General features: G+C 36.9%; 1 protein-coding gene and 1 pseudogene across 1 annotated transcript; both read left to right on the plus strand.

The window, feature by feature from the left end:
• The first annotated feature begins 4,224 nt into the window (after positions 1–4,224).
• Positions 4,225–11,828, plus strand: LOC147483014 (protein NUCLEAR FUSION DEFECTIVE 4 pseudogene; annotated as a pseudogene).
• A 238-nt stretch (positions 11,829–12,066) lies between these two features.
• Positions 12,067–20,057, plus strand: LOC147483015 (GHMP kinase family protein). The gene is made up of 10 exons (XM_086577326.1): positions 12,067–12,245; positions 12,325–12,481; positions 12,556–12,653; positions 12,746–12,858; positions 12,936–12,988; positions 13,592–13,975; positions 16,301–16,405; positions 16,553–16,780; positions 17,620–17,742; positions 19,589–20,057. The coding sequence occupies exons 1-10, from the start codon at positions 12,238–12,240 to the stop codon at positions 19,853–19,855; spliced, it is 1,536 nt and encodes a 511-aa protein (XP_086433452.1). The 5' UTR covers positions 12,067–12,237; the 3' UTR covers positions 19,856–20,057.
• The last annotated feature ends 249 nt before the right edge of the window (positions 20,058–20,306 follow it).

Here is a 20,306-nt window from a genome sequence, read left to right on the forward strand (position 1 = left end):
GTTCAGGGTGATTTTGGTGTTCAGGCCGTAGTTTTGAGATGACATCTCCTACAATAATACCGAACAGTCTTTCCAAGATTTGTTTCAAAGCACTACTTATGGTGCTTGGTTTCGTGAGGTGATCACACACGTAGGCTGGGAACCGCTTATGGTTCTTGCTAGCATTTGTTCTTGGACTTGCCATGCCCGCTGAAATACAAGACCCATGATGCTATTGGGTAGATAATATGCATGTCTACACTTATGACTTTTTGCATGAGGCTTATGGGGCAGGCATTTTCCGTATCGAGGACCAAGGCGAATATAACGTCGCCCTTGGTAGCCTGTCCATGAACATAGGAACTGTTATGTTTTGGATCATGCTAAACATTTTAGGGGAATGGCGTTTTTCTTCTGTGAATGATGCCACTTGTAGCGTCTTCCTTGCTTTAGCCACGGGACGTATGTGCCATGACCTTCCTAGAACCTTGATGTCTAGTTTAGCATGAGCCCATAGCATGAGGCATAAGTATCTTCTTATGCCTATTTTAGTTTGCCGTATTATGCAATGTTTCTTCCCTATTTTTGTGCCCGTTTATGGATTGGGTTGGGAATTGAAATTGTGAGACCCACCAATTGTATTATCCGATCTTTCCGTGCAATGACTTGGCAAGGGGTGAAGGATACAACCTCATCAGGTTGCACCTTACACCCCATCCGACCAAGTGGCGCTTAACAGGTTAGCATCCGTAGATGATAAATAGCGGCAAGCTTGGCAAATTATAATGGCATGGCAGGATGCGAAGGAACCTCACTTCTTTATAGAAGAGGAGGATGACGAGTAAACGTTGGAGTGGAGGTAAGTTTTTAGTTTCAGTTAGTGTCTGCTTATGTCCCAAGCAATTTAATTATGTTAACCCATAATGGGTGGAACTCTTATATAGAGTTCGCGTCGCTTTTTATTTCCTATATTAGTATGTTCTAACCTTGTTTTGCAGATGTTCCAGAATTTCACGCGTTTCCATGGTATTTTTCTACCCTCTTTATTTAAATGCTTTGAGGACAAAGCATGCTTCTTGTTTGGGGGGGGGGGGGCATAGAAACACGTGTAATTAAGGCATCTGTTAGGATATAGATATGTATAATATGCATTTGTTTTCAAGTTAAAATTTTCAAAAATATAAATAAATAAGTTTATGCTATACACTTAGGAATATTGGTATTGTTTTCTTTCTCTATGCTCTTAACAATCTAGAAGTCTCACGTAGCTTTTGCATCAGAATAATTGTTAGAAACTTAGGTTAATATGTAGGTAATAATCTTTGCATCTATCTATAAATATATTACATGAGTATCTATGATTGTTAGCAGTAAGTTTCTGAAATCTAGGCTAGAGTACTTATTTTACAAATCCTGTGAGAATATAGCCTAAAGCCTTTATATGAAGCGAAACATTTGAGAAATGACACAAAAGAGAAGTAAAAATCGGATAGAGAAATCACACGTCCACTTGCTTGACCACTATGTCATATCCTAAGCGAGAATTTAGGCTAGGCCTCTTTGGATCGATATAGCCGTAAATTCAAACCTATGAATTATTTTCCGCGCTTAGTTAAGCCCCTCGAGCCTTTCTTTAGCCTTCCATAAACCACAATTCCTTTACCCTGTTACAAAAATAAAACAAAATAAAAAATTCAACTTACCCAATCTAGAATAAGTCTGAGAATAGAATGAGTGAAGAAAGAAGAAGAGAAAAACCTGTGTAAACAAAAATTAGTTAGTTGCTTCAGAAAAAGAAAAGAAGTTTCCATCCAAAAAAAAAAAAAAAATAGAAATAAATAAAAACTCCAAAAATAGAATAAAAGGGAGTCAAAAGCCAAAGAAAAGAAAAAGAAAAAAATATGGCTAAGGATGGAAACAAAGTATAGAAGCAAAAGAAAATAACAAGGTTTTCTCTAAGTTATATAATATGAAGACTCTATTATCTCAGACTTGTCCTTTTGAATATCCATTTCCTTCCTTCTTAAACCATCTCCTAATCCCCACAACACCTAATAAAGACCTCTAGCTTAATTAGGAATAGGTTAGTGTGATAGTAAGTGGCAGATATGTTTGATCCACTCCGGCTTCCTTGTTTGTCATTGAGATTGTAAGGTAAAGTGTGCCCATCGCATTAATGGAGAGTGAAACTCGAGCTGAAAAAATCGAGAGTGGTTTTGTCTTGACATTTATGTGAGGACCTACTTAAGGGCGTTATTCGAAGTTTTGAGAAATGAACCCGCTAGGCATTTCATAGTATTACTCATAGTATATATATTTGTATCATAGATGATTGATTATTATGCATATATTAGTTTAGGTTTTGACTTGGTTATTCTTATTCAATTGCTAGTGAGATGTATAGATAGTTGAGACATGAATGAAGAAACAATAGTTTTATTTCTTAGTTGTTGTAGTATAGATGAAGTTTGTGAGTACCTTTTGGAAAACTCTCACGCGAGGTTATAACTTCGTCCACTAGGGAATTCCTAGTGGTTTAAAAGCCTGTTGCGTATGGTTAATGCAATCGCGACGATGAAACGCAGAGTAGTTAGAACTCTATTTTTGGTCACTTATTCTAATTTCTCATATTTGCTTGAGGACAAGCAAAATGCTGTTTGGGGTGGTTTGATAAGAGCCAAAACTGTAGTTTTTAACCCCTTAACAATCGTACTTTTAGACCAAGTATGTGAATAATAAGTAAGAGTTAATACGATTACGTGTTTTTATGCATTTCGGGCTTCAAAGTTCATTATGTGCAGAAATGTGCCACTTTAGTGAGATAAAAGAGCAAAGGTCGGTTGCTAAGGAGTTCTGTGATTAAAAGCCAATTTCCAAGAAGACAAAGCCTCTGTAAAGCCCGGTCAAAAGATGAAAAGTCAAAGTCCACGCGGGCAGAAATAGTACACAAAGTCAACAGAACTTCCGAAGACCATATCTTTGGACTCAGACCTCGGAATTGGGCCTACCTTACGTCAAAACGACCGTCTCGGAAAGAGCTTTCCAATGGTTTAAGCCTTGGCCCAAACAGAGGAGTAGAAGTGGACAAAAAGTCTGTCGAAGTCAACTGCAGCTGAAGAGGCCTTTTTGGACTGAAAGTATTAGGTTTTGGGCCTGATTCTCTGGCCCAAAATGTGGCTCCAAGCCCATGCACGATTTTTGGATCTGAACATATAAAAATAAAAGCTTAGCTCTTTGTTAATGGTAGATAGTTAGGTTAGAAAATAAGTTAGGTTAGGAAGCTAATGTTAATAGAGTTTAGGGTTAGAAAAAGATAGATCTAGATCTAGTTTTGAGTTTTATCTCATTAATTAATTAGTTTTCATACCTTGTTTTAATATAGATTATTGAATCATTGTTACTTTTCATTAGATTAATAAAGTTAGTTGTTTTTTATAATCTAGCTTCATTTTTCATTAAACATCTATTGCAATTCATTGATTTAATATTTGTCACTATTAGTTTAAATCAATTCTTACATGAGTAGTTTCCTTTTAAATTCGAACAAGCAAAGTTCAACCCTTTATACCATGTCTTGTTTGATTTGCTTGGGAAATGATAGTATAATGATATTAGAAAATTCACATCACACATTACTCTCACATTGTTCTTTTGTGTGAAGTAGTTGAATTCTAATTTACGTCTTGAGGGTTTAAGAGTGGAACGAATCCTGACTCTCTTATATTACTTCATTATTGAGAGTAGGAATATTGATATAAACACGTATTTACGTAAAATGATTATTTGTGTTTACACATAGATAGTTAGAATACGTAAAATCACTGTTATCAACGGCCTCCAAACTCTTCTCCTTGCGGTTTCCTCTTCTTCTAGTAATTAAAGAGGATTCGTCCTGAACTGGAGGAGGAAGAAGTCCAGCATCCTGATCCACAGGAGGAGGAAGGGTTGTGCGTCCAAAATTCACAATATTTATTCCAAAGGGGGAATAGCCAGGAACAAGTTGTAGCAATTCTTCAGTAGATATGTTGAGATATTCAAAAAGATGGGTGGGATCAGGAACTATCACCCAAAGCATCCTCTATTCCTTGGGGATCTTCTTGATAATGTCCATTGTAGCAGCATCAGTTGAAGTTAGTTGATTCCAGGGGAAGAGTCACCTAAGAAATAATAGCAAAAGATATTCAGGTGAAAGACTCCTATATCAAGTTATAAAGTACCTAAATAGGAAGACTTACTGGTTGGAGCATGGGTGTGTTTTCTGGGCACAGGAATTACCATGGGCTCACCATCGTCATCAGTGGGGCGAATGTCCCAAGCATCACCCAATACATGAAGGTGGTGATCAGCCTAACCTTTGTCACTCTACTTCCCCTCAAAAAAGACAATAAGAGAATTCTTGTCTCTAGTCATGAGGTAATAGTACGATTGGTCTCGAATGCGTCGGACCTCATAAAAATAACCGAACACCCAGTGGTTGAGAGCAAATCCATGTCTCTTGGCGAGAAGGGCAGACTACATAACAATTCTGTAAAACAGGGGTGCTGCCTGACCAAGAGCAAGATTAAAGTGAATCAGACACTTTCGTAGCAATGGGTGGAGGGGAAGAGTGAGTCCGTCCCTAAGTTGACCAATGGTGATGAGCGCCACCTCTTTGTAGGCCAACTCATCAGATAACCTCCCCCACTCCAGGCCAACATCTTCAGGGATGTGAAATTTTGCGTGGATCAATTCCAAGGAGGAAAGATCTTGAAGTTTACAAGTGACTAGTTGGGATTCATGATCAAGAAAGAGAAAAAGTTTTAAGCTTTTGGTTAAACCCTAACAGGAGATCAAAAGGTTCAGTATGCAGAAAAAGGTAGCAAAAGAGATAATGAAGATTCTCTCACCAGATCTTTTATATACAGATAAGATGAACGGTTATGATGAGCCCAAGGGGTGTGTCTTTTCGGGATGGAACTGCCATCATTACCTTTTTTGGGAAATGACGTGTCTGTTCGAGCCGTCTTTTCAGAGCCTTAGTTTGGTACATCAGCAGTTCCAACAAACAATTTTGGAAAAGGATTCTCGCCCCAAAAGCAGCGTCGCTTCAAACACTCACGTGCTAGCTAGCACAAGCGGGGGAATCTGTAGGGGGATTTCACATCACTTAACAGATGACACGTGTATGGGAAATAACCTAAGACTATAGATGTCCAGAATGAGATGAGGACCATCAGATCAGTTCTGTGAATAAGTGATCTCGTGTTCAGCACGAGTGTTTAGTAGACATGTGCCAAGCACATGACTGCCCGCCTTCAAGCATAACAGTTACCCAATCGTTAGGAACTAATATAGACAGTTCCTGAATAGAAGGAAACTGAAGATGGCAATCTTTGATGATAAGGAAGGAATTGTGATGACATATCTTAGGAGTTTCCTTCTGAGATATAATTTTCCCATACATGATGGGACATTATTATCAACAAGGAAACTTAATTACCTCTTGTAAGATATGGTCTAGATTCAGACTTCCATAAGAAGAGAAATCCTAATAGGAAGACAGAGTCCAAAGATGGAAAGGAATTCACAAGCGGTGAAGACAGCCCTAAATCGTAAAACTCTCGTAGCTCTTCCTATATAAACCAAAAGAATTTGCTCTTAGGAACTACGCAAAATAGGGTTTGATTCTCCATAATAAACAAGGAGATACGTAGGCAGCCGTCAGATAGTTCAACCCTGAACTCACAATCATCTCATCCCTTCTCCATTCATTTAAAGGTTCCAAGATCACACGGCATAGAGGAAGATCAGGGAAAACTCGAAAAATCCCCTACACCCGGGATGACTATTATATCCTAAACTCAGCTGAAAATACGGGATTGGAGCTCCCTTACTCTTGCAGGACAAAGGCATGCTCTACCTGTGTTGGGCAGATGGTTAAAGGTGTCGTTGATCAATCCGATGATTCTCTCCTTGATGATAATCAAATGGAAAAAAGGGTATTTGTTGACATGTGTCTCATACCCCACCTTTGACTGTGGGATTCACACACATAAGGAAGGTGACCTCTACTAAGTTTATTTTTTCTGAACAATTTCCTTTGATCAAATGGGTATTATTGTTGAAGTTGTGAACTAGATGTTTTTTTAGAGTAGGTTTGGTTGTCATTTTTCTCTCAATATACAGTCTGCTAATGTGTTTAGTTCCTCTTGAGTTATTCTGAGCCTCAAAACCAGTCTTGATAAGGCATGCAATCAAAAATATTTGCATACAAATACCCAAAGTAAGTGAATAAAAATCTTTCTACTTAGCCATTGAAAAAGCCAAAAACATGTCAGAAGAAATGGTTCGTCATCAAAAATAGAAAAAAGTGGAAACTGATGAAAAAGTTATATCTATAGTTATATGTTAGAGGCTTAGACATATTTGCAGTCCTGTTTGGTTTATGCTTTATATGTTTCAAAGAAAAACTCTTCCAACTTATCTCTGGACTTCATTCTTTCGAAGTGACCCAATCATCCTAGACTGGGAGTTCCTTAACATTTTTTTTTTTTTTTTAACAATGTCTTTTGGATAACTTTATCATGAAGAAAGTGGTGGAAACTGCTTTGTTTCCAGTAGTATGAATCTGTTGCTCCTACATATATATAGTACACATTTAACCTGTTAATTTACACTTTACACTACTTTTTAGGTCTAAATTATGATTATCTATGACCTCTTATCGTCTATATAGGAGGCACTGTAATCTTTGCTTTTGCTAGGTTGTTTTTCCTGCTACATATCTAGGATTATATTGGTTGTTTGTTCTTGGCAAATACAACAATGGTAAAGTTCTTCTTTTCTAGCTCTTTTTGACATAATGGTCTTACTGTGGTGCTTTCTTAAATGCATCTTAAGTTTTTAATGCTCTTCTTAGTTTACTACATTTTTGGGCGAGTTATTTATGTTCTTAGGCGGGTTTTTAGACATTACAATTCTGATCACACATCTTTTACACCTTAGCTATTAAGATTGGAGTGACAGTTATTGATTCCATTGAAGGTTGTTTGTCACCCATTTGTTAAATATTTTATTTGTTGATTGATATTTTTACTTTGAGAAAGAAGAAAGAGTGGGGCAGTTCCAAATTGCACACCCACAGATAAAGATTTTCTGATTTTCAGCTTGGTCAAATCCTATGCAAAGATACAAATCCATATGTTATTTTCAGCTGGCGGGGTGACAGTAAACTATTTTGAATGGGTTTAGGTACGGTATAGTACTAAATATTTGTGAACTTGGCCTCTCTCCTTTATTCTTATCTTAGAACTTCATATACTTCTATCTTTATACTGAGGAAAATACATGTTCATTACATTTTTTTTCCAAAACATTTAAGGTTTTATGGGGGGAGATGAGAAAGTTAACAATGAGTTGTAGAGGTACATGAGATGCGCTTTTGTACTTTTGTTCAGTAATATCAAGGCAATGTGTCAATCTCAGGGTTGCAGCCTTTGAATGGGTGCCTTCACATTCAGAGTCAGTTGGTTCTCCCACCTACCTTTTAGGGGTTGGGAAGCATAAGATCAATACATTTTTCATCATAGTTTAAGAACGTATTTCTGAGTCAGTCTTTACCTATGTATTCCCTTTTTATCATTTGAACTTATTTCTTAAATTTGGGTTATTAAAGTGAACATTGAAAGATGATATGTATTTATTTATTAAGCTATAGAACACCCCGGGAGCCAAAAAAATTAATGAATTGGGGTTTGAGCTTAATTGGTTGATTTATCAGTTGACTATATTTTCTTTTCTTCACAAAATTTAGATCTTCCTATGCCTGCAAAGATATGTCAATAGGCCTACATGCTGGGGAAGTAGCTAGACCTTGAACACATGCTCAAAGATGATCTGATAACATCTGAGGCGATGTTGGATTCATGCGTATTTTGCTTTTTTTAAGCTTCTAAATAAAGCTGCTGGAGATGTGTGTTAATGATTCTTCTATTTCTTGATGGTTATTGAGCATCATCTTCTTTTCATATCTACTCGCCAATAAGTATGAACGAGTTGGCCTATTTTTTCCCTATTCTTTATAGGGACTTTTTCTCGAGCTTGCAAAACAAATCATAGCTATTTGGGGAGTGGGTGAGAGAGAAGGGGGTGAGTGTTTTATGTCATCCGTCACATTGTTCATAAGCATAGTAAGCTTGCGTATATAAGATTTCTATAAACCCACTTGAGTGTGGAGTGAAATAAATAATTAATGACACTGATCCCATGCTACCAATGGAGATGGATGGTATTTTGGGAAGTTATTTAATAAAAAAGAACATGCGCAGCCATCGTGTCTAGAGTGCCGACTGGCATAGGCATTCACTAGTACAGAATAATTCAGAACAACATAGAGTGAATAAAACTTTAGTAACACAATTATACAGTTATATGTAATCAGTTTTGTATAAGCACAATTTTATGGAATCAATTTTATGGAATAAGTAAACCTTTTGCTTCGAGATAAAACATTCAATAAAAGTTATGTGAAAGATTAAAAATCTACTCACCTCTCGTATCCCGCAAAAAGAATATATATATATATATATAATAGAATCAAAAATCCGATCCAAGGCTAGCTAAGAGGTGCACAAATCCGCCCCTTTATCTTTTCTTTCCTCTTTATGTAAAACTCTCCGTGTAAACTCCTCTCTGTGTTTATTTTTTTTTTCCAAAACCCCTGAAAACAGGGAAGAGGGTTTATCCTCTTTACCCACGTTTTCTCTTTCCACTAATCTTTATCCTATTTGTTTTATTTTCTTTTTTCTTATTATTCTTTTTATAGTACTAGGAAATAAATATATAAAATATATGGAGGTGTTATAACGGTCATTGCCTTCTTAGAAATTCTAATATCTGGCATTACCCATTTTAATACCTTGAAAATGTAGTTCGAATAGTTTTCAAATATTTTTGCAAACTTTTGATTCCTTTTGTGAACTAAAGCAAAGCGGACCGGTTTTATGATTCTCTTTTTAGCTTTTGGCGGCTTCTTTTTTCTTGTCACCTAAAGCGGCACTAGATGCTTGTGGTTTTTTTCCCCTATGTTTCTATTCTTAGCTACACATATTTATGCCATGTCTTATGCATACTAAATGTGTTGTTTTGTGCGTGTTTCCAACTTTCAATAATTACCTCAAGTTTGTATGTGCTCAACAATCTATATCTTAATATTAAAGCTCTTACAAAAATATTTTTCAAGCTCCTTTAAAATTCCACGTCACCAACCTAAAACGGGAATCTAAACTTCTATTAAAATGAGAATTTATTATTTCTATTTGAAATGAAAATTCAATAACTTTTAATTAAAATGGAAATCCTTCTCCAATTAAAACGAGAATCATGGGATCTCTCCCCCATTTAAAAACATATTTTTTAAAGGACAATTAAAACGATTTGTTATAAAATTCAACTAAGACATACAATTTTTTAAAATTTTATGTCATCGCCTATTAAAACAATAATTCATTTCCTTTTGAAAAATGAAATTCTAACCATTCTAAACTAAAGCGGAAATCCTTCTCCTACTAAAATGAGACCCACAATTCTAAATTAGGACAACTATTACAACATGATCTCTCCCCAATTAAAAACAGACTTTTAAATTTTAAAGAACAATTAAAACGATTTTGTAACGAAATTTGTATTTATTATTGAGTAAGTTTTCAAAAGAGCCGGTGCGCATCTACAAACTAGTGAAAAATGTGTTACAAGGATTACGATTATGATTATGATAACAAGTATAGTGATTAATATTATGCAACATATGATTATGGATTACAATATACCCTTGATATGATAATACCCTTAGGACCGGACAAAATCCATTAATATTATTATTAATTAATCGCTAAATTAACAATGTATATTAATTAATCGATATAGTTGTAGTTATTAATTGGGTAATTTTGACTTAACCCCCCACAGATGAGTAGCGGTTTGACTAAACCCCCTATTTTTAAAATCATTTGAATTTTGTGCGTAAACAGACGTTGGTATTTTAGCTATTTTATGAAATATTGCCCCCCACATTAACACGTTAAACCTAGCTTTGCGAAAACCCCCCAAACGTTGCCATTATTTAATTCTTGCGCTCTCTCTCTCGTTTTTTATATAATGACCATTTTGCCCTTATGTTGGGTTTCCCGCCACATTAAAACGTAATACCCATTTGGGAAAACCACCCAAATATTGCCCTAATCTAACTCTCTCTCTCTCTCTATTCTCTCTCTCTCTCTTGACTGCTGAAAACTCTATTAATCAATTAGTGCGTATGTCAACTACTCAACTCCTTTTGAAATTGGAATGACTTGTATAGTTGTATGGACCCTTGCCGAATATTAAGGCGTCGGAGAGTATAGACTGTTTTATCCAGCGACTGTTTTATAGTTGTATAGACTGTATAGACTGTTTTATCCAGCGAAGGCGCCGAATATAGTTGTATAGACTGTTTTATCCAAGGACTCTTCTCTTGTTTTTACTATAAGGAGTTGCCATAAAGCTTAACACCGTACTTTACCCCCTTATATGGGGCATCTTCTTCATTGAAGTTACTGTTTGCCTTCTCAACTATAAACATCCTATAACCGCACTGAAGATGCTCTTACCAATTTGAATCATTAGCAATGGTATCGACACGATTGATCTAAAAACTGGAAGATCAAGTTGTGTTTCACTTTTCTCTATGGTTGGCGAAAGTTAACACACCACCCAGTACAGGGGAATCCGAACTCATTGTAGGTAACTCTAACGTGTCTAAAATACTAAGTGTCTGTAGTATATACGTAACACCAGATCAACTCATAAGCATATATCACCTTTGGTTTGAAAAATGAAGATGTAGCTTTTCTGAGTTTTCACTTGCGCATAACTACTCTTATGAAACTCTTCTGCTGTAGGTGTCCTGAAATATCTGTGATGATTAATTATCCTTGTCTATGATTCGGTTTGTAGGTGTTTCTTCTGTGCTTGCTAGCAGGCTGTAGCATCTGTTGGTTCAATACTGTATGCTTTGTCCTCTGCATTAAAAAATTTCCGACAAATAGAGCTCTTGCATTGTCCCTTACCATTAGCTTTAATGGTGTAAGCCCAGCTTTATACACTCTTATTGCCAATGCAATCTCTTCAACAGATAGCTCATCACTCTACCTTGTCCTCAATTCCCTTGTCCCTCTAGTTACTTCCTTTGCGGCGCTTATTCCAATTACGCCAACCTCCCCTTGAAAGCCGCTCGCCGTGATTCCCTCATTTTCCTACTCCTCAACATCCTTGCTGTCTTCACTGGCCTCTACCTCCTCTTCTTCAATTCAATCTCATCTTCAATATATTGCACGTCTACTGTTCAGTGGTGCCATTCTCTTACTGGTCTTCCCTTGGGTAAGGAATTGTCTTTGCAAGAGAATGGGCTCGCCGCACCATCCATACTTTTCGCCCTCGAAGGTTCTGGTTTTAATCTTGTTGAGGTTGATGACCTTGAGCTTCACAAAGAGCTACTTGGACGAGAGAACTACAATGACAATGGCAATGGAGATGTTGGGTATAACATGGCAGAGAAGGAAGGGTGTTGTGAGAAGGCAATTGTGAAGGATCAACTAACAGTGCTTGGTGAAGAACATCCGGCTCATTTGCTTATCAGGAGATGTGATTTCTGGCTCTACTATGTTGCATATTTCTGCGGGGGAACAATTGGATTGGTTTACAGTAACAATCTTGGACAAATTGCTCAGTCACTCGGGAATAGTCCAAAGGCCACTACGCTTGTCACACTGTACTCCTCGTGCTCCTTCTTTGGCCACTACGCTTTTCATAATGGCAAAATGCCCATTATGTAAAATACGAGAGAGAGAGTGCAAGAATTAAATAATGGCAACGTTTGGGGGGTTTTCACAAAGCTAGGTTTAACGTGTTAATGTGGGGGGCAATATTTCATAAGCGGTAAAATGGTCAATAAATTTAAAATTAACAAAATGTGGAATGGGGCAAATAAATGATTTTAAAAATGGGGGTTTATCAAACCGATATAGTTAAGTCAAAATTAGTTATTAATTTTTAAAAAAACTTATAAATGTCCATTATTATAATTTTATTGGATAATTAGTACAGTTTTTATACAAAATCCTTATTTTGATAAAGTGCTTTCGTGTTCACTTTTAATTGGACAATACCACTAATCACTCCTCTCGGTTTTTAAGTGCCTCTTCTTTCACAACCTCCATCTGGTCACTCCTCCCGATTTAACAAATGGCCGTGTAAGCTCGCTCGCCTTTCCCTGAGATTTAATCGTTTTCCATTAACATTTAATATATATATTTGTTATTGTTTGTGTAGAATTATTATTGGATCGGCTCCAGGGAAAGTATTAATGACAGGTGGATATTTAATTCTAGAAAGAGGCAATGCAGGTCTTGTTTTAAGTACAAACGCTAGATTTTACGCAATTGTAAAACCAATTTACAATCATCTCAAACCTGATAGCTGGGCATGGGTACGTACTAAAATTTTTTCTTCTTCTTTTCTTTTCGAATTCCGGTATATATAAATTTGTTGGCGATATTTCAGGGATGGACAGATGTGAAATTAACATCTCCTCAGTTGTCTAGAGAAACTGTGTATAAATTGTCGTTGAAAAATTTAACCCTTGAATGTATCTCATCAAGGCAAGGGCAAGTTCAAGTTCAAGTTCAAGTTCAAGTTCGTCAATGAACAATGCACTAGTTATATTTATTTTGTTTGTTTTATGTGTTTTCAGAGATTTGGGGAACCCTTTTGTGGAACAAGCTGTGCAGTATGCCGTAGCAGCTGCGCACGTGTTACTTATTGACAAGGATAAAAAGGATTTACTGCAGAAAAAACTCTTGCAAGGTGCTACTATTTATGTTTTATTTACTGTTGTTATGGACTTACAAGGTTATTAAAACCTGAATTGGCTTGTCATGCAGGTCTTGATATTACAATCCTCGGTTCCAATGATTTCTACTCGTACCGGAACCAGGTACTTCTTCGTATTAAACCGTCTGTATCTTTTGTCTTTTGACAATGCTTTATACTAACATGAGGCTGTGTATGGTTTTTACGTTTTTAGGCTTTCTTGTGTTTACAAAATAGTTTAGGCCAGTACATGATATTAGTTTACTCTCGTCCGTGATATGAAATATATGGAAAAAACTTATGTTACAGGGGTTCATTACATTTATGCAATAAACTCTCCGTTTGCTTGTTTTGAATGTTTTGGTTAAACGTAAAAAGTTCATATATGCTGATTCATATCTAAGAACAAAACTTAGTTTACAGAGGTTCATTACATTATTGCAAGAAAAAATCAGGCCACGTGTAACGGGTGTTAACCAGTCAAAAGTTGTCTAATATCATGTAGAATTATATGTAACAATAATATGTGGGAAGCCATATTCTTTTTCCCGACAAAAAAAGAAGCATCAATGGCATTTTTGAAGAAACTATCTTTCCTAATCTCTGCTTCCGTAATAATTTTCTGCTCAATTCCTTTTAAACATTCTTATAATTGTTTGGCAGTTTATGTGTTGCCTAGGCATCTTAGACATTAAGATCTTAAGTGGGTCATTCTTGTGCGTGTTAGATTGAAGCATTGGGACTCCCTTTGACAGCAGAGTCATTAGCTTCACTTCCAGCCTTTTCATCAATTACCTTCAATGCAGAGGCGTCCACTGGAAACAATTGCAAGCCAGAAGTTGCAAAAACTGGACTTGGATCGTCAGCAGCAATGACAACAGCAGTAGTTGCAGCTTTACTTCAATACCTTGGAGTTGTCAATCTCTCATTTAGCACTGAAACTCTGAATCAAGAGAAAGATGATGCAAATCTTGATTTGGTGCATGTTGTAGCTCAAAGTGCTCATTGCATTGCACAAGGGAAGATAGGCAGTGGGTTTGATGTCAGTGCTGCAGTTTATGGAAGTCAACGTTATGTTCGGTTCTCACCAGGGTTGCTTTCTTCAGCTCAGGTATATTTTCTCTCTCCATACTTGCTTGTGCATGGGCTATAGAACACGTAGTGGAAAAATCTATTTATGTTTCAATAGTCTAGATATCTAAGTTGCCTCTTTTTTAGGCTGATTTCTCAATTTACTGGCATTCAGCAGAAACATGTGATGGTAATACTGATATTCCAAAATCTACTAATGAAATACAGGATAGTGCTGCCATATTCAATTTTCTTTTTTTTTGATAAGTGATCTTTATTAAGAGGGTTGTGCATAGCACAAAAGAAAACAAAAACATAAAACAGTGCGTGAGGACCTCACTTGTTTACACATAAAAAACAGACAAACTAACTACCCTCCAAAGACCCCAGCATCACTCTCCTGTTAAGACATGTGACCAATCTAAAACAAGGTTTTTGAACCTGTAATTCCTTCTTTGATATGTAGTGGACATCCAATACCACAGTAGCCCTTTAACCTTTAGCACAGTACTCCAAACTGCTAGCACTTTACCCCTGAATATATGATTGTTTATTGTTTTCCACAGCACCCAAATAGTAGCATACGGTAAAAGACACCATATCTTGTCCCCAAAGCATCCCTATCTTTTCCTAGGCCATAGTGATAGAAAATCTTGTAACGACTCAGCTTGAGCAAGAAGTGGAAAAGTTATTACCCTTGGTTGTTTCAACTCTGCCCACACCTCTGAAGCAAAAGAGTAGTGTAGGAAAAGATGACCAATATCCTCATCAAAAGTGTCACACATTGTACATACTGGAGATACAATAGTTCCCCTATGTCTAAGTATATCAGCAGTGAGAATGCAACTCGAAACGGCCTCCCAAAAGAAAATTTTCACCTTCAAAGATATGGGAACCCGCCACACCAACTAACTTGGTCTCTACCTTCAGCAGTTAGTGTACCATAGAAAGTGCTTACCGAGAAGATACCATCCTTCGTTGAGCGCCACAAACACCTATCTTCCTAGTCAGTTATCACCACCGTTTCCAAAAGCATGGCCAAGTCGGCATATTGCTGCACCTCCCAATCTTTGCTACCTCTCCTTAGAAACAAGTTCCACGCCATTTGATTGTTTACAAATTGTGCATGCTCATAGATCAAGCTCCTTTTGTTATTAGAAGCTTGACAAATATGAGGAAAAGTTCAGCCAAGGACTTATCGCCGACCCAATTATCCAACCAAAAAAGGCATTTGTTACCACTACCCACTTTGAACTGAATTCCTTTTTTGAAAGTGGGTAAGACACTAAAGATACCTCTCCACAGGCTACATCCATAGGGTTGGTTTACACTATTAAGCCACCAGCAATGTTGAGCATATCCATACTTTGCGATAATCACTTCACGCCACAGGGAACCCTCTTCTGTTAAGTACCTCCATAACCAACGACCTTTAAGAGCTTGATTCATTGTTACCAAACTTCGGATCCCCATATTCAATTTCTCCTTTGGCATCATCCACATTTTCTTCCTGTAAAAATATTAGTTAGTTTTACAGGAAGAGGACATACTCACATCAGACTTACATGCCAAAATTTACCTAATTGAAATGTCTACCTAATCTTATTCCTGTACCTCTTTCCACATGGCTGCCTTATTGCCTTTGTCTGTGTTTTAAAATGCCAGAAGGTTAGAGGTTGTTCCTATGGCACTAGCAGTTGACACTAGCAATTAGGATCTCTTCTATGGCGAGTCCGTAAGGCGTAGTTTCTTCTCCTGCATTTGCAATAATATCTAATTGCGTTGCGAGTATATCCTGAGGTATGCCTTATGCATCACATTAAGTCACAACATTCAAAATCCTCTGGATCATCACAATTTACAAAATACCATAGAAGCACCTTTTGAGTTTTTTAGGCAATGTGGTGTGCCCATCTGGGATTCTTTGGGGCATTTGGCTAGAGTGAAACAAAATAAAAGGAATCATGAAATGGAGGTCATTGCTGACATTAAGGGGTTCCCTCTTTCACGCGCATCTCCTTTTTTCATGATGTGAGGGAGGTTATCTCAACCTAACACTTCTTTTCTACTTCTTTCTTCACCTCTAAGATCATATCATTAATTCATTACTGAACCTAATGGAAAGGAAAATATAACCCTACCCGCATATTATAATGTCCTCTCGTTAAGTTACAACAGGCCACCCTACATTTTATTTGTCATAAGATCATGAGTTGAAATATTCAACTTAAAGGTACAATTTTCTAATTCTCCAAAATATTACAAATTAACAATTTCTTCCATACTACAGGGATATCCTTCAATATCTTTTCAAAGCTTTCACTAGCTGCTCTTTAAAATGTTTCATGTGTTTTTAACTTTATAGGTTGCGATGAAAGCGCAGTCATTGCAGGAGGTCATCAGTGATGTACTCAAAACAAAGTGGGACCATGAGAAGACTAAGTTCTGCTTACCGCCATTAATGAACCTGGTGAGTGTATTTACATTTATTTTTTCATTACAGTTATACTTTATATTTTTCTTGTTTCTCTATCTTTGAGTAAATAAGTGTCCATGTTGAACATCTTTTCTTTGTTTCACTGGAACTTTACACATAGTGATGCAATACTTTTGGCAGCTACTAGGAGAACCGGGAACTGGAGGATCGTCCACGCCATCGATGGTAGGAGCTGTAAAGAAGTGGCAAGTGTCGGAACCTCAGAAATCCATGGAAAGATGGCAAATGTTGTCAGAGGCAAACTCGGCCCTTGAAACTCAGCTTAAACTGCTTTGTAAATTTGCAGAAGAGCAGTGGGAGTCTTATGAACATGTCATCTGCAGCTGTAGCGGGCTTAGGTGTGAACAGGTACTTCTTGAGTGTTGAGACCCAAGTATTCAAAGCCATTTGATTTAAGGAAAAAAAATAAAAAATCTCACTTTACCATTTCTATTCATACTGGTTAATGAGTATCATCTATAAAGCTCATATGATATGAGAAAAGAAATAAAAAAAATGGAAGAGAAGATCATGCTTTTGGGAATTTCTATGACTCATAGGCACTAAACTGTAAAAGAAATACTCATCTCCGGATCCCCAATCTTGTTGGACATATTTGCATAACCGTACAAATGAATGGAATAATCCATATGGTTATAGTCTTCTCGTACTCGAGGAAGACAGGTAAACAGAAGCAACGTTCAGGGCTCAATATACAGCTGTCAATGTCAAGTGCACGTGTTAGTTTGCAGGAGTTTGAGAATACTTCACTGTCTCATCGCAGACAGCTAAAAAACTACTTTCCTGGGATTAGCGTGCTATCTTGAGCTGGTCCTCAATGTATGCATAGTTGTGATGTCACTAGTGTCTGTAATACTGTGTATGATTCTTAATATAATTGCGTGAATGTCAAAATATCAAACCAAGTGCAACCTGGCTTCTTATGTTTTCTTTCTCTGATAATAATGCCACTTGGCTCGGTGCAGGCTCTTTTGTGAGGTTGTCAGATTGGGTTGGGTTGTGTTTGCCATGAGCAGCAGCTATGTGACAACCATATAAAAGAGCCTGCTTCGAGAATGAAATTGCTCAGACGTTTACATCTTTAGTGGTCAATGTGATTGTTCCTTTCTGTAATGTGACTTAAATATTTTCCTCTCTTTTGTTTAAAGATTCTTAATTGGTTCTAACAAATTGTGGCATCTAAACAGTGGAAGGAGCAAGCCACTGACCTATTCCGAGAAGCAATTGTTAAAGCATTGCTAGGAGCAAGAGATGCTGTTTTTCAAATAAGATTCCATATGCGCCTAATGGGGAAGGAAGCAGGTGTTCCGGTAGGTTTCTTATCTTTGAAGTTGTTATCAGGGTTCTTTCTTTCATGGGGTTCATATATATATATATATATATATGAATTTTCTTTCTTTTATGGGAACATCTTTCAAATTGGAATGCCATCCTTGAGTTATATATATATATATATATATATATATATATATGAATTACTTGGAGACTTTACATATGTAGAGTTGGCCTTTCCTGGAACATCTTTCAATTCTTGGACTCTTGGCTACCCGACCCATTGCCATCCTTGAGTTAGAAGTATAGAAAGCTCTGTAGGAAGAAGGCAATAGATTGAATTGTTTACGGTTTTGCTGGTATTTGTCTCTATTCATGGATTAAAATATCCCTGCAAGCGTGCCATATGTACCCCAGAGGTTGTAGGATACCAATTAACCGTCATGCGAGTGTTCTGAGTTCTCCAATTACTATGGGTTGAGGTTTCTAATCTCTTTTTGCCACCTGAAATGGTGTATATGTTATATTGTTATTATGCTCTTTCAGCCTGTATTTTCAAAAAGCTAGCTTTTATTTTCAGTTAATCGCCCAGTTTTTGGTTTGAACAAGAAAAAGCTTCCACTTCTTTGAATAATAGTGAAGAGGCCCCAAACAGGCAAACTTAAATTGTTGTAGCAAGAAAGGTGAAGCTTTTGGCTCATCAAAGTGGATGTTAGCTGTTGGGGTGTATCCATGCATAATTGTGACTATATAATTAAACTGGTGTGTAACTTCATCTTACTTTGCAAAAGAGAAAAAAAAAAGAAAGGTAATTTGTTTTAGAATGCCTAGATGATCTTATATTCTCAGGAATTTATTTCCCGTCAAAGAGGTGGAATCTGTCCATTTGATATGTAGTAAACATTGAAGTTTGATGTGCTTCTTCAAAATTCCTATACTGTACTCCAATCTGTGCATGGTCCTTGATGGGGTTCTCACGTTCCTATTTTGCTGTATATATTCCTGAAAGACTCCACCTTTAATGTTATTTGGTGGTGGGTTTATTAGCAGTAGTCTGCAGTTTTTTTTCACCGGTGAACAAAGGTTTGGGATCTAACATTAGCTTATTGTTGCACCTAAGTTGTTCTTTTCTCAGTTTTGATTGGCTTGTTCACTATTGTGCCCCATCCTTATTAAATTGAAGAATAGTGGCAAGAGAGGGAAACTAATGGATGGGAGGAAAAACATGTTCATTCTTACAAAAAGTAATCTACTAAAGAAATTATAACGTTCAAGTCTGTTACTGGTAATTTGAAATGTATAAACTCCTTGCAGTCTTGTGCTATTCGTTTGCTGACCCCTTGCATAAGAAATCCTCAGTAATCCCTACCGTCCGAGGAATGGATCTTATCTCAACTTTCAAGTCGTAACTGTTGCTGAACTAACTGCTGTTTCCTAGTTTGAGGCCTTTGAGCATTTAGTGAAGCTTGACTAAATGCTCAAACGGCCAACTTGTCCCCCAAATAAGACCTTCATTTACTAATAAAACAACGAGGCTTGTTTTTATTTATAGCGGTCATGTGGTTGATGCTTTGCCTTTTCTGTTATGTGCATGGTGTCTACCATCACCATCGTATCTACTTATTTGATATTCCATGTTTCCCATCTTTGAAATGTATAGAAAAACAACAAAATAGTGCCAATCCTCATCCTTTTTGGATGAAAAGAATATAGATAGTGGTGTGCCAATATTTGAATAGTTTATGTTGAATTTGACGTGTCAAATGGTATTACAGAGGCTATTAAGGCTAACATCAGTACTTTACATAATGGCCGGCTTTATGAGATGGTGTACATGTGATTATGTCCATTGACTGTCCAACCTTTTGCTTTCTGAAATTGCAGATTGAGCCCGAATCACAAACTCAGCTTTTGGATGCTACTATGAATATGGAAGGAGTTTTGTTGGCAGGAGTTCCTGGAGCAGGTGGCTTTGATGCAGTCTTTGCTGTCACATTAGGAGAGTCCAGCAGCAGTCTGACAAAAATGTGGAGTTCTCTTGGCGTGCTTGCCATGTTGGTTACAGAGGATCCCCGAGGTGTTTCTATAGAGACAGATGATCCTAGAGCCAGTGAAATCACATCTTCCATTTCTTCAGTCCACATTGAGTAGGAACATTTTTGCCATCCTTATTTGTATTGGATGTATTTAGCCAAGTCTTAATTTAGTGGTTAACTTGAGGAGGAAAGATAGGATTTGTAAACAATTGTTACAATGGGTGAGCTGAAAGTATATCACCCAAGAATGTAAAAAATAGATGTTTAAGCCTTACGTAATTTCTCATGAATGAAATGACAGAAATGTGCAATTCAAATTGATGTTTCTGCATGGAAAATTGCCCCATTACAATGCAATTGATCATCTCGTGCAGCTGCAGGCAAAGGCATAGTAATGCGGCCTTAACAAATCCCATCTCTTGTCAAATTTCTTTTAAAAAGTTTTAATTTTATAGACGGCACTTCTGCAATTGGTGGTTTTTCGTCAATCAAAATTTTCAAGCGTGAGTGTAACCTCAAGTAGGTGGGGATGCTGTAAATGAGAAATAAGAAGGGAAAAAACGAGA

This window comes from Coptis chinensis, chromosome 8 (genome assembly GCF_015680905.1).
Source record: "Coptis chinensis isolate HL-2020 chromosome 8, ASM1568090v1, whole genome shotgun sequence".
NCBI lineage: Eukaryota > Viridiplantae > Streptophyta > Magnoliopsida > Ranunculales > Ranunculaceae > Coptis > Coptis chinensis.

Bases quoted from the DNA above. Each gene is read 5' to 3' on its own strand.
- LOC147483015 (XM_086577326.1), top strand. The intron at 13,976-16,300 runs GTATATTTTCTC...TTAACTTTATAG, and splicing joins GGTTGCTTTCTTCAGCTCAG to GTTGCGATGAAAGCGCAGTC. The intron at 17,743-19,588 runs GTAGGTTTCTTA...CTGAAATTGCAG, and splicing joins GGAAGGAAGCAGGTGTTCCG to ATTGAGCCCGAATCACAAAC.